The 14,004-nt window shown below is 35.6% G+C and overlaps 1 protein-coding gene across 3 annotated transcripts in view; it reads right to left on the bottom strand.

The window, feature by feature from the left end:
- The window catches only part of LOC117991355 (uncharacterized), a 108,475-nt gene that overhangs the window by 27,632 nt on the left and 66,839 nt on the right, over positions 1-14,004 (bottom strand). The window contains exons 1-2 of one of the 3 annotated variants that reach the window (XM_069506355.1): positions 8,101-8,193; positions 79-317 (exon numbers count right to left, since the gene is read on the bottom strand). The exons of 1 other annotated variant lie outside the window; for it this stretch is intronic. In XM_069506355.1, coding sequence (XP_069362456.1) covers positions 79-144 — 66 coding nt within the window. In that variant the 5' untranslated portion in view covers positions 145-317; positions 8,101-8,193. Of the gene's footprint in view, positions 1-78; positions 318-8,093; positions 8,194-14,004 lie in introns of those variants that run through there. One more of the 3 variants, XM_034978933.2, reaches the window with a different exon arrangement.

The following is a 14,004-nucleotide window of genomic DNA, read 5'->3' as shown; positions in this document are numbered from 1 at the left end:
TTTGTATATTTAGACTATAAGCAGACTATAGTGAAAATCTACCCCTTGCAAAAGTAAAGTATGGATTGATTGACTTACCGAGCTTGCATTGGGCTCTGGAGGCTCGTGGTGGTAAGTGGAGAGGTGTCGAATGGGCCCCGCCATGCCGCACTGCGTACATAACTTCGATCACTCGGAAAATGTCATTTCCACTTTACACTACCGGTGGTTATATCTACAGTCCGCAGCACCTCCATTTTATATTTTATACCTAACCTATTTTTAAAGGCTTCGAAGTGATTGAATACTGTGCATCTTTTTACGGTTGTGAAAATAAACTACGAGTATAATTATTTTGCAAATTATTATTACGTTATAATGTAGATGTTACCGGCAGTGTATGTAATTCAGTCATTCTATAGGATACCTAGCTATTCCATGAAGTAATGGGGTTGTTTTGGCAAAGTATAAAATATGTAATCTATCGTTTACCATTTCATACATTTTCTAGGCATTGTATACAATTTCTAGGCATTCCATACAATTCGTAAATGCTCCTAGGAAATGTATGAAATGTAACTTTATAGTGTAAAATTTGTGAATAAATAAAAAATAAAACACAGATAAACTAAAAATGATGATGATGATCACCATAACCAAGATCATCATGCTTATCGTCATGATTCTTTGTTTATCTATGTTTTATTTTTCATGACGATGATGATCATGATTATGATTTTTATGTTGATGATAATGATCAAGATGATGATGGCGATGATGATGATGATGATGATAGTGATTAAATATCAAGTTTTCAAGACTCGCTTTTTTTATTAGAAGTCTCACGTTAGTACCTAGAGTACGCGGCAGAAAGTAGTGTACATCGGCCTTTAGAATGACATTTCTGCTTTGTAAAACATTGTCCCTGTCATTGAGATCAACAAAACGTCATAGGTATGAGTGACAGAGACAACGCTCTACAAAGCCGAAATGTCATTCTAAAGGTCGATGTACATTACTTTCTGCCGCGTACTGTATTTGTTAGTTACGCCTTTGCTGCCCGCACCCGCTTTCACGTAGGTTTCAAACTCTACAACAATCCTTTCAGTTTTCGCACATCAAGTTTGCTAATCTACTTAAATCACCCTTTCAGCTAGGGTGCATGTAGGTTAGTAAGCTCTGCGAGCGCTTACTGACACTGACCCGTTACTAATTGTCTATTTTACCTTATTCTAATCTATAATACTTCACTAAATATGAAAGTGTGTTTGTTTGTTGGTTTGTTGGTTTATTAGTTTGTTGGTTTGTTGGTTTGTCCTTCAATCACGCCGCAACAGAGCAACGGATCGACCTGATTTTTCGCATGGATATAGTAAGACCTGGAGAGTGACATAGGCTACTTTTATCCCGGAAAATCAAAGCATTCCCATGGGATTTTTGAAAATCTAAACCCACGTGTACGAAGTCGCAGGCATCAGCTAGTAATATTATAAAGAGGAAAGATTTGTTTGTTTGTAATCGATAAACAACATCGTGAAGAAACCTGCATGCCCAAGAGTTCTCCATAATGTTCTCAAAAGGTATGGGAAGTCTGCCAATCTCCACTGGGCCAGCATGGCAGGCTATGGTCTAAGCCATTCTCATTCTGATAGGAGACTTGTGCTCAGTAGTGGGCCTGCGATGAGTTGATCATGATGATGATGGTGAATCGATAAATTCTGAAACTACTGAACCGATTTTGACAATTCTTTCACCATTACAAAGCTACTTTATTAAGGAGTAGCACAGGCTAGTATATAATCATGTATACATAAATATATCAAATTTAATTCGAGCGAAGCCGGGCGGGGATCAGGCGGGAGGGATTTTATAAAGTCTGATTCATTTATACGCGAAGTCGTCGCGTTAGCGTTCAAACTTCAAAGCACATCGATGTGTGTATTGTGTATCGAGAATAGTCGATGTATGTCACTGCAGTGTAGTAAAGTGGAACTAGTGGGTGAACTGTACAAATACATACATCCTACAACCCACTGCGCTTGGCGAATATTAATGTGTTCACGGCTTAGTTGCCGTGACCCAATACAGCGGCGCATGTATAGGGAATTCGCAGAATTGCGTCTGTTTTCAACACACAATGGAGATCATTAGAGAACTGAATTGTCGTGAAATGGTAGGTACTATAAGTCCCGCAAACTGCTATTGCGCTGGAACCATGTCTCATTAACATCGAAATGACGTCATTTTGACCTCAGCCAAATAAAAATATACCATCAGCTCGAAAATTCAGTCTAGTCACTAGTGCTGAGGTCCCTAACTTGGCGGTCAGCGCATTAGCAATTTGCGGGACTTATAGGTAGGCATACTGCGTCAAGAGTAGCTATATTATTTTTCTACTGTTACCTGTCTATAGTTATTGGTCTACTGCTACGGGTCTGTAATCTCGGGATGGAGTTCTGGGTTGGGATAAAAAATTATTGGGTTAGTATCCCCGGCCTCAAACGAGAATTATTGCTAGATAGATAATCAAGCAATTCTCGTTGAGGGCCGTGATCTGGATGTTGGCTGTGCTTCACCCCCGTACCTCAGAGATCACGTATACTCATTGGTGCCGTACCTGATTTCTATCCGTCATGTCAGATTGCCGTCCCATAGGACTACGAAAGTGAGAAAATAGAGAGAGCACATATGTTTGCTCAGACGTGGTTCTGATCAGATTGGATGGTGGTCTCTGATAAGATTGGACAGAGCCGAAATTCGTCAGGGAAACATGATTATTTCGCGCAAAACACTATTCGCTATCTATTGTTGACCATCATCATGATCAACCCATCGCCAGCTCACTATACATAGCACGGGTCTCCTCTCAGAGTGAGAAGGGTTGGGCCATAATCTACCACGCTGGCCATGTGTGGATTGGTAGACTTCACACACCTTTGAGAACATTATGGAGAACTTTCAGGCATGCAGGTTTCCTCACGATGTTTTCCATCACCGTTAAAGCATATGATATTTAATTACTTAAAACGCACATAACTCCAAAAAGTTAGAGGTGTGTGCCCAGGATCGAACCCCCGACCTCCGATTAGAAGGCGGATGTCCTAGCCACTAGGCTATCACAGCTTATATTGTTGACCAAAGTCTATAATAATCTACGGAAAATCAATAAAAAAATGGGTTTGAAAAACATTAAGTAATTGTATGTGTACCTCATGTTGGTCTTATTAGTAGACTTTAAAAATTCAAGAAAAAAAACATCGACATTTTATATTATGGCACAAATTAATAATGGAATAAAAAGTTAACTTAGATCGGTAGGACGATCGTAAATAAGTACATGGATTTTATTGGGAAAAATAACCTTGAAAAGTTTCTACAGTTATGTGTTTGTATTTTTTACATTTGAAAGTTGGCACGGAACGAAATACTGCCTACAAAAGCTAAAAAGCACATTACTTATTCCTTGATATCCACATGCGAAGGAAAAATCTACGTCTCAATGTGTATTGCGTTTTGAATATTGTTTTGAATACTAGCTGACTCGCCCAAGCTTCTCACGGTTATAAGTCCCGCAAATTGCTATTGCGCTGGAACCATGTCTCATTAACATCGAAATGACGTCATTTAACGTATACTTAAGTAAAAATATACCATCACCTCGAAACTTCAGTCTAGTGCTGACGTCACTAAAATGGCGGCCACGCGCAGTAGCAATTTGCGGGACTTAAATGATTAGACATTTTATGGAGTCATAGACTAAATCTTAGTCTATCTGCCTGCTAGCATTTCACGGCCCATCCGTTTAGTGGGTTTGACGTTTGGCACAGAGATAGCTTGCATCACTAGGAAGGACCATAGGCTTTCTGTTGAGTTCTGAAAAAAATCAAAGAACTCCCACGGTACTTGAAAAAAACTTAAGCACACGTGGACGAAGTTGCGGGGATCATTTACTTGGTACAGAGAGGCTTGCATTCTGGAGATGGTCATTTACTTTTTATCTCGGAAAATCAAAGAGTTCCCACGGGATTTTTAAAAACCTTAATCTACGTGGACGAAGTCGCGAACATCGTCTAGTCTTACATAATAATAGCCTATGCTACTTCTGGACATAATAGCTTTCTAATAAAACAATAATTATTAAAATCAGTTTAGTATTTCAGAGTTTAGCGATAATAAACAAAAAATAAATCTTTTCTCTTTATAATATTAGGATAGAAAATGTTTGTGTAATCTGACTACGCGTATCGTTCATTCTATTGAGTTGAAATTTTTTGTGAAAATGTGGTTATTAAGTTAGTTATACTTTTGTGAAATACAAGGAGCCTTCTTTTTGAAATTAGTTAGTGTTGTGTTCAATCTGCCACAATATCTGTTTGAAATACCGACCTTCTAGCTACCTAAATGATGATATTTTAATATCCGGCAGAGTTTATTCATTGAAAATTAAATTCATAACGGATCTGGTAGGTAGGTTGGTACATCAACTCAAACAAAACAAATCAAAAACGTTATAATTCCCTTTTTCATTGGAATTTCAGTGAAAAGGGTACAGGCCAGAAATAATATTATTTTGTTAATCTCAGTACAATAGGGGTCTCTCGTTATCAGAATGAGAAGTATCAAATTGTGTAAGTTGAAATTATTTAATTTCCCTACACATTTTATGTTTTAATAATTTAACTGAAAGAGTCTGAAGCTTTTGAAATTAATTTCGTCACGGCATAAAATTGATGAAGGAAGCCTTAAGCACCAATATTATTTAATTAAACTTCATGCTTATATTTTTATTTCGTTTGTGGAAATTAACAATTTCACCCCTACGCGGTTTCAGTTAAGAAATTAGGTATTAATTCATTCATAGGAATTCATCATATTAGAAAAATACATTTTATATTATATAAAACCGTGGTAGTCTAGTGGTTAAAATATCCGTCTCCTATTCGCACGTGTTATATTACGATAAAATTGGATACAATATAATTATTATGCTAAAATTCATCTAATCGTAAACTTGGGAGTCTGAAATAAATATTTGATGTAATATTTAAAACAGAATCGTTATTCCGTTTCCGGATTCAATGTCAATGTACGGAAAGAGTATGATTTAAATATTATCTTTTCTTGTATGTTGTTTAATTTAATATTTAGGAATGTGACAATACGATAAATAATATTATGTGAATTGTCAATACTGGTAACTAATTATTCATTGTAAATTAAATGCTGTCAATGTACTAAGAGTGACATTATACTAAGCTAATTGTCAACATACAGTTGGCAATAGCTATTATGTGAAATAATAATGTTGTGTAAACTGTCAATTTAAGTCGCTTACTATTATTGTAAATTGGGTGTGTCAACATGCCTTTTGTCAACAAACCTAAAATAAATAATGATTAATATTAAGATCATGTGATAGTCGACATCCGCCTTGTTTGCGATGGCAGTGTTATAAAAGTACCCTACCTCGACAGAGAGGACACAGTCTTGTATCGACAGTCAATCTGTGAGGTTCCTCAGCTCAGAGCAAACACGGCGGACCTTACTAAAGTTAAGTATTCTTATATTTTATTATTATAATGCATCATTTGCCTTTTATAGGTTACCTGTTGTAACTGTGTACCAAATATGTACCTACTACTTTACTAAACGTTCTAATGTTTTAAAAGATGTGTGTTATGGAGTTTCTTTGCCCTTTCTTCTCCATGACTAAACACCTTAGCGAAATGGGTGGTAGATTCATTTTAATATAAATAGATCAATGCTGAACAAATACAATTCAGTTATTATTCGACTTGGTTGGTTTTACTTCTGTATTTATAACCTACCCTATTTTGCTAATTTTGCTAATTAATTATCTTAACTATTGAGATAAAAGTAAACATTAGGGTATTAACTTCTAATTATTTTATATGCCCCTTTAGCTGGTTAATAATACAGCAGATGCTTTGCTTTAATTTTAATTACTTAGTATTTGGCCTTACCTGACAAAATTGCAACTACCTACATTTCAATTAATTGATAGATGATAACTTTGATTAGTCATCATTAGATGTTATTAGCCATCACTATTAAGGCCCACTGTCTTAACTCCCTTTATCGAAATCTCACACACGCACCTCTAACTTTTCAGAGTTATTTATTTATTTTATATCTAATTAGAGCGGCAGTGCCACTTACACTAACTAGATGATTAATGATAAATTTAAATACAAATAAAGGTACAAAAAAGACACAAAATACAAAACGATAAAACATTAAAAGATTTTTGAATGTACGAAATATGTAATGTAATGTTAATGTATGTTATGTGCGTTTAAAGCAATTAAATATCACTTACTTTATCGGTGAAGGAAAACATTGTGAGGAAACCGTAATGTCCTCAAAGGTGTGTTAAGTCGGCCAATCCACGGTTGGCTAGCGTGGTAGACTATAAACTTTCTCATTCTTAAAAGGAGACCTGCACCTACTCAGTCGGTGCGCCAGCAATGAGTTGGTCATGATATGTTGATGATGATAAAGATACACAAGAAAATAGTAGATTTTTTATCCAACTACGGAAGAATTACTCTGTGTTGTTTATTTTTCAATGTGTTCGTTAGTAAGTCAGTTCATCTGTACTCTAGTAACTCTCAAATTACAATTTTTTCCGAGTGTTTCGCTTTTTGTGTCATGACGTCCTGACAAATTTAACATGGTGCATAGATGGGTGGATATCATAAACAAAAATTTTGTACAAAATGAGACGTGCATGCAGATTGGTCAGTTGAGGAAGACTCTTTTGTACACGTTCTGAAAATATAATATCAACCGGATGAAAAAGTTAAACCATCGTTTTAGAGCGGAATTTCCATTTTGTGTTTCTAGCTGTTTGTCTGTCTGTCGTAGCCTTTAATTTTTGAAATGATGAACAAATTGACTATCAACAAATTATTACTTATATCCAATTAAGGACCAAAGCTGACATTTATGTATTTTTGAAACCTTTATTAAAACATATTTTTAACTATCCAAGCTTGTGAGATTTTGTTGAAAAGATTTTTTTTAATCAGAGTACGTACACAAAAATATTTTTGGAAAAAATTGACTCAAATATATTCGAAAATAATTGATCAAGGGAGCTACTAAAGTCATTGTTTGTAGACCTATACCTCAAAAGGTTCATTCCAGGCAAAATTTGTATAGAATTTCAGTCGTGTATCTTGAAATTAGTTGATTTGTGGATAAGATACCTATTGTGTATTTCTTAAACTTCTCATGTAAATGAATTCAATATTCTTAGTTTAATTTAATTAATAAAATTAATAATAACCGTAAATATAATAAATTATATATAATAATAAATGATTAACAAATAAACTATTAATAAACTTAAATCTAAAAAAAAAACAACAACATTAAATTAAACTATAAATATATAAACTGTCGAAATGTCACAAGAAAAATCACGCTAAAGGAAACATTCGAGAGGAATTATTTATTACATAGGGGTAACTAAGTTTTATTCTTTGAACTTGGGTATTTATTATTATGTAGCTCTACGTACAAAGCTATTTTAATAAAGCAATTAAGAGAAAGTTACTTCAATGAGCTAATAATACTTATTAGACCTTCTCGTAAAAACTCTACAGTCAGAATTAGCGAAAACTTTAATCGGTAGCTCCCAGGTATAATTTAATCCTGACAGTCTCTACTCTAATAGATCTCAATTATTTGATTTACTAGCATAAAATAGTCCCTGGTGACGAAGGGATAATAGGCGTTTGACTAACCCATTTCTGGGATACGATAAAGATGCTATTAATAGGTAACCTATGTCCTTTAATTCACAATTACTTTAGGATTGCTAATTAGGAGAATTATCGCATTTAACGTTTATATCTGTTATTATAATCTGAAACGGCATTACTGAGTGTAAAAGTGACAGTAATATATTTTATAAACTGTGTCATGAGTTATCAACTTACAAAATCTTCAATAGAAATAATTAATTAATATGAAAATGCGAGAACAAAATACAAATCAAATCCGTATATAAATATAATTATTGAGAAAAACGAATATAACGAAACTCCGACCGTGTCACGTCTACGGTTTGTAATTCGTATATTTACACTTTACTGGTCAACTACGCGTGCCATGTGCGTGCCTCGTGTCGTAGCGCGTGCCTCGCGAGGCAAGGGCGTGCCGCGTGCCGTCGTCGCGGCCCCCAGCTCTCGACTGCCGCAGACCGCCTCGCCCGCGCACTCGCCGTAATGATTGACAAAATACTTTACCTGAGTTTTCCTTAGAAAACATCGTGAACAGGTGGCGGGAAACGTATCGAGAAGGTAATCAGAGAAACGTAGCGCTTTATGTTCTCTGCTTATGTACTTACAAAGAGCTTCCTGTAATGAGATTCATGGTTTATTTTTTTACTTGATATACCGTATCGATTGCTATGTTGTCAGCCCGGATTGGATGGTAGGCATTTAAGTAATAATTGGGTACCTTACACTTTATGTTATTTCATCTTACTCTTGTCTAATGCAATTTTAAAAAATGCGATTTGATTTTATTTGTCAAAGGTTTTACTCAAATAGAAAAAAAACAAGATTACATTACAAAAATAAATAAGTAAAGCATGGTATTGCTTGTTCTTGGCTGCCAATCTAAGATCCTCTGTGCAGTCTCTAGGCTGCAGTCTGCAAGCCCGAGGTTTGCTAGGTTGTGCAATACACTAGTTAATCTTCTAATACTCAGTTATTTACCGCGGGCAAAAGGCAACAGTAAGTTGTAAAAGGTGGCATTGAAATGCCACCGCAACCTGTTGAAAGCCTAACAAATAGAATTCTAACTATAGGAACTGTTGCGGCGCGCTTTAATTATTATAGGCCTGAGGCACTGAGGCCAGCAATTTGTAAAGAATCTGAACTTTTCACTATTCAATTCTAACTTTACCAACTAACCATTTTAATTAAAAACAAACTTTGCCGTTAATTTTCTTTAAATAATTAATTTTTACAACGTTACGCGTATACCTACCACGAGGATAAGACTGGACTAACATTTCAGCGTAAATTGTACTAGGTACGAGTACAAATACGAGAAAACCATAAGCATTCCGCATCTAAATATATAAAAGGAATTCTTTCTTTTCTTCTCTTTCTTTCTATCCGCTAAGAAAAGATTTTTGGAAATTCAACCCCTAAGCGGGCGAAATAGGGGTTTTAAAGTCGTGTAGTCCACGCGGACGAAGTTGCGAGCATAAGCTAGTTCACGTATAAAAAAGTACTAAACCGGCATGTTTAGAAACCTCACAGGTAGTTTTACAAGTAGGTAAGTTGACTGAAATATATATTATCTTATCACCATACTACTTAATTAATGAACAATTCCATAAAAAAAAAAAAAATTCGATTATAGAATGCGACCTTCGACTGTGGCTTCGTTGAGTGAAATACTCTATATTCAATAGTACAAATCCTCTATATTCCCTATCCCGTGGGAATTTCGAAAAATCATGGAAAAAATCCAGCCTTATTCTATTAGAAAGGGAACCTCTGTGTAAAATTGCAGTTAAGGCCCAAAGGTTGATGAGTCAGTCAGTGAGTGAGTCAGGACTTTTATTTTTATTTTTTTATGTATGAATAACGTAATATCGTTAACCAAGTATGAATAGATAAAGTATTACGGCGAAGCTCATTTTACATAATGAATTCATGAACACATTTCCTACTTTATCGTAATTAAATTAAAGAATTCATTAAAAAACATACGAGCATTAGAGATGGAAAAATGTGTTTTCTAAAGAACCTTTTGCTCTTGATAGGAATCGGCGTTCTGTAACAAATTTTTTAAAGTACCGTTGTAAAATTCCTCAAAAGCCGGCAACGCTTTGGCGGTTCCTCTGGTGCTGCTAATGTTCACCCGTAATCACTTAGCATCAGGGGTCCCTTCTGCTCGTTTGTTCGCTTTTAATAAGTCTGTCTGTGTGTCCATTGCAATATACGACGACACTCATAAGCGCAAAAGTATTTCAAGTTTAATGTCTCAATATTTAAATTACTACCTACATATTATTGAATAATCCATACTAATCCATACTATAATATTATAAATGTGAAAGTGTGTCTGTCTGTCTGTCTGCTAGCTTTTCACGGCTCAACCGTTCAACGGATTTTGATGAAATTTGGCACAGAGTTAGCTTATATCCCGGGGAAGGACATAGGCTTTTTATCCCGGAAAATAAGAGTTTCGATGGGATTAAAAAAAACTTAAATCCACGCGGACAAAGTCGCGGGCATGATCTAGTATTATAAATGTGAAGGTGTGTCTATCTGTTTGCTAGCTTTTCACGGTCCAACAGTTAAACCGATTTTGATGAAATTTGGTAAAGAGTTAGCTTACATCCCGGGGACGGACATAGGCTACTTTTTATCCCCAAAAATCAGAGTTCCCACATGATTCTTAAAGGCCCATCCGTTTAACCGATTTTTATGAAATTTTGTACAGAGGTAGCTTGCATCCCGAAAATTGACATAAGTAGGCAACTTTATATCTCGGAAAATGAAAGAGTTCACAAGGGACTTTAATAAAACCTACATCCACATGGATGAAGTCACGGGCATCATCTAGTCTAAAATATTCAAGAAAATTAGCACATACCTAAGATATAAAATTATCACGACTACTACTGCTACGAGATAAAAACTACAAGCTGCGCTATAATCTTAGTGAGAGAGAAAATTAAATTAAATGCAAAGTAAATTCTTTCGTTTGGTTTACAGTAAGAGATTTTTTATATCACAACGAAACCCTTTTATTTCTATCACGCACTTGAAAAGTTTTTTAATTTACCTAATAAGTGCAAAAGTACCTACTACTTGAATCTGCAATTAGCAGAAATTTAAAGAGCATTTAAATTTATGCAGCTCAACGATACTTGACTTGAAGCTTTGAAATTATAGCATCCCTCGGCAATCGTCGTGCATCAACGATTTCAAAGTGGCTTGCAAAGGTTTACGACTATTCCAATGCTGATTTTATGGTCGCGGAAACTTATTTTTCAAAAAATATTTATTGTAGCCAGTTTTTAATTATCTTCAGTGCCCCGAGTATAACATTGCAGTTAGGTTATTATTAAGATTAAAACTTTGGATAAGCCTCTACGCGTTGCGATCTATATCCACGCGCAAGCTTAATAGCAGAGGACATTTGAACAAATTATCAAGTTTGTTAAATTGAATCTGCTTTACCGGGAACGACTAACTGGCGTGAGCCGTATCTCATTTATTTACACTAATTAAATATTAATCTACGCCAATACTAAAGTCACAGATTAAGATAGGTGGCGAATCACGGATAATGTAAAACAGAGACCATTAAGAGAGACCATATCAGAGTGAGAGAGAGAGAGAGAGAGAGAGAGAGAGAGAGAGAGAGAGAGAGAGAGAGAGAGAGAGAGAGAAGGAGACACGTTGTCGCGCATACTATACAACGCGTTAAATCTTAGTTAGTTAGTCGGTCCGTAACATTCTGGCAAGCTGAGGTTAGAACCGATGTGTATATAGATGTACCAAAAATAATGACCCTCTAGGCGTTAAAACTTAAGATGATCGATTTGAAACCCGGGTCGTTCACTCTGCCCGGGTTGATTACGCACAAAACTCGTAAAAACTGCTGTAATAACCGAACGACTTTTTAAACGGTTGTCAAATAGCAGAGATAACCTGAGATAACGAAAGAATCTATGGCACTATAAGTATTTGTCACTTCATGCCTCATAATTTGGCATATTATATTATGATGTATCAAACAAATATGTACGTTGTTAGAAGCCATGATTGATACATCATGGCTTCTAACAACGTACATATTCTATGGAGAAGACGTGTCCAAACCACGTCACGTCTCTACAACTTGCCACATATGCATCTGCTAGCTTATACCCGCGACTTCGTCCGCGTGGACTGTACATTTTTCAAAACCCTATTTCATTCTCTTAAGGATTGTATTTTCAAAAATCCTGTCTTAGCGAACGGCTACGTCATAATAGCTATCTACGTGCCAAACAGCCCGATTTCAGTAGTTTGAGCTGTGCGTTGCTAGATCAGTCAGTCAGTCAGTCAGTCAGCTTTTTCTTTTATATACATAGATGGGATGGATGGATTTTATATAGATCATGGTGATGATAATGAAGTACCAATATACATATTTCCCCGCCATAAAAACTTTCCATAAATCTGGGTCTAAACGTTCAGCGACACTAAGAGAATAATTAATTGAATAACAAAAGCTATCATGCTCTGTTATGGGTAGCGGTTTTGTCAGCATGTGGTAGTGGTAATTTAGTTGCGCAAACAAGCGCATTCAAAGTGCTGCAATTTGGAGAGCCCTCGGGGTCACTCCGTTATATGAACAACTAGATTGTGTAGTGCAGTTTGCAACAACGCCCGACGCATAAATGTTTTAAAGCTCCCTGTAAGCAGATAGCCATGAATACCAGAGTTTTTTTTTTTTTTTTTTTTTTTATTAAAATCATCGGAAATCCTCCGATTTGTGTCAGAGTTCTTTTTTGGGTATTACATTTTGTTATTCTCTTACATTATTTATTTACAGTTTGTTTTTTTTTGTTAATACCAGAGTTACCCTTTGGGTATATGTCAAAATTAATCCATACTTACAATATTATAAATGCCAAAGTGTGTCTGTCTGTCAGCCTTTCACGGCTCATCCGTTCAACCGATTTTGACGAAATTTGGTACATATATAGCTTGCATCCCGGGGAAGGACATAGGCTACTTTTTATCCCGGAAAATCAAAGATGGGGATTTTCAAAACCCAATAGATTAATCCAACCGTTATCCAAAGATTGCGCTTTGCAGCTGCCACTTTGAACCATTTTGAATTCGGAACTCCGGGGGCCGCAGATAGACTTCAGAGATATCAAGACCGAGACACCTCTGTCGAGCACCAAGGCTCGATTTCCACCATAGTTCCAATTAATGTAAATACGGCACACGTTGTAAATACGGCCCATATAATTGTAAATACACAGTCCTTTTATTTATGCACCACGCTGCCACATATCCCAACCGTGGATTTATCGGACACGCGGACGAAGTCACGAGTATCATCTAGTATAATATATTTAAATGACAATAAAGTTATACAAGAATAAAGAAGCAATGGCAATGGTGTGTACGGAATGGTAAGAACAATTAATTAACTTACGACACTTCCATATTGTATTGGACCCATGGTGTCGTGAAGTAAAAGCCTCGTGTAGAGAGATCTAACGACGAAAAAAACGAACTAAAATATAGTGTTCGTTTTGCAGGCGTTTCATTTGTATTTGTTTAAAAGTTACGACTTGAATTCGAAAACCAGTTATTGATTTTTCTTAATTTATTTTTATTGTATGCCACTTTTTAATGTTCACATTTACAACGAAGACCGCAGCGAATTGGCATAATATTAGAATTGCTCAGCATTGCTTATCGATTACCGATCACCTTCTACGCAGTGGGCGTCGTGATAACGGAGATGTCATCATAACCAGCAAAGCTCCAAAATATTTTTATTACGAAGTACTAGTATAGTTGTACAAGTTTACTGCGATGGGTGGGAAGTGACAATGTTAATGCTCTTTCTTTTACTTTAAGGGAAATAGGGATGACTTTTATATATATTTTTATATTTATTTATTTTATTAAAGAAGAATATTTACAATTTACAATAAGTTTGGTGCATTCATAAACTTTAAATAAGTTGTTCCGTACACCAGTACTTAAAATACTGCTTAAGGATTTGATTCGGTGGTATTTTCATCATCATCGTTATACTGATTATGCTGTAAGGTACGAAAATAGTGCGACAGTAATAATGTTAACCTAGATATATTAGCTTTTTTACGCCAACCAATTGACTAAAATCTAGAAGTTATGTACGTAAATTCTATAGCATTTTTTTGTACATAATAATATGTCTGTGTTCTGTTACAAACTAATAATGACATTAAATGGAAGTGAACGACAGTGGTGA

The sequence above is a fragment of the Maniola hyperantus genome, chromosome 2 (assembly GCF_902806685.2).
Source record: "Maniola hyperantus chromosome 2, iAphHyp1.2, whole genome shotgun sequence".
NCBI classification, from domain to species: Eukaryota; Metazoa; Arthropoda; class Insecta; order Lepidoptera; family Nymphalidae; genus Maniola; species Maniola hyperantus.
This window is presented reverse-complemented; position numbering and strand designations above follow the sequence as displayed.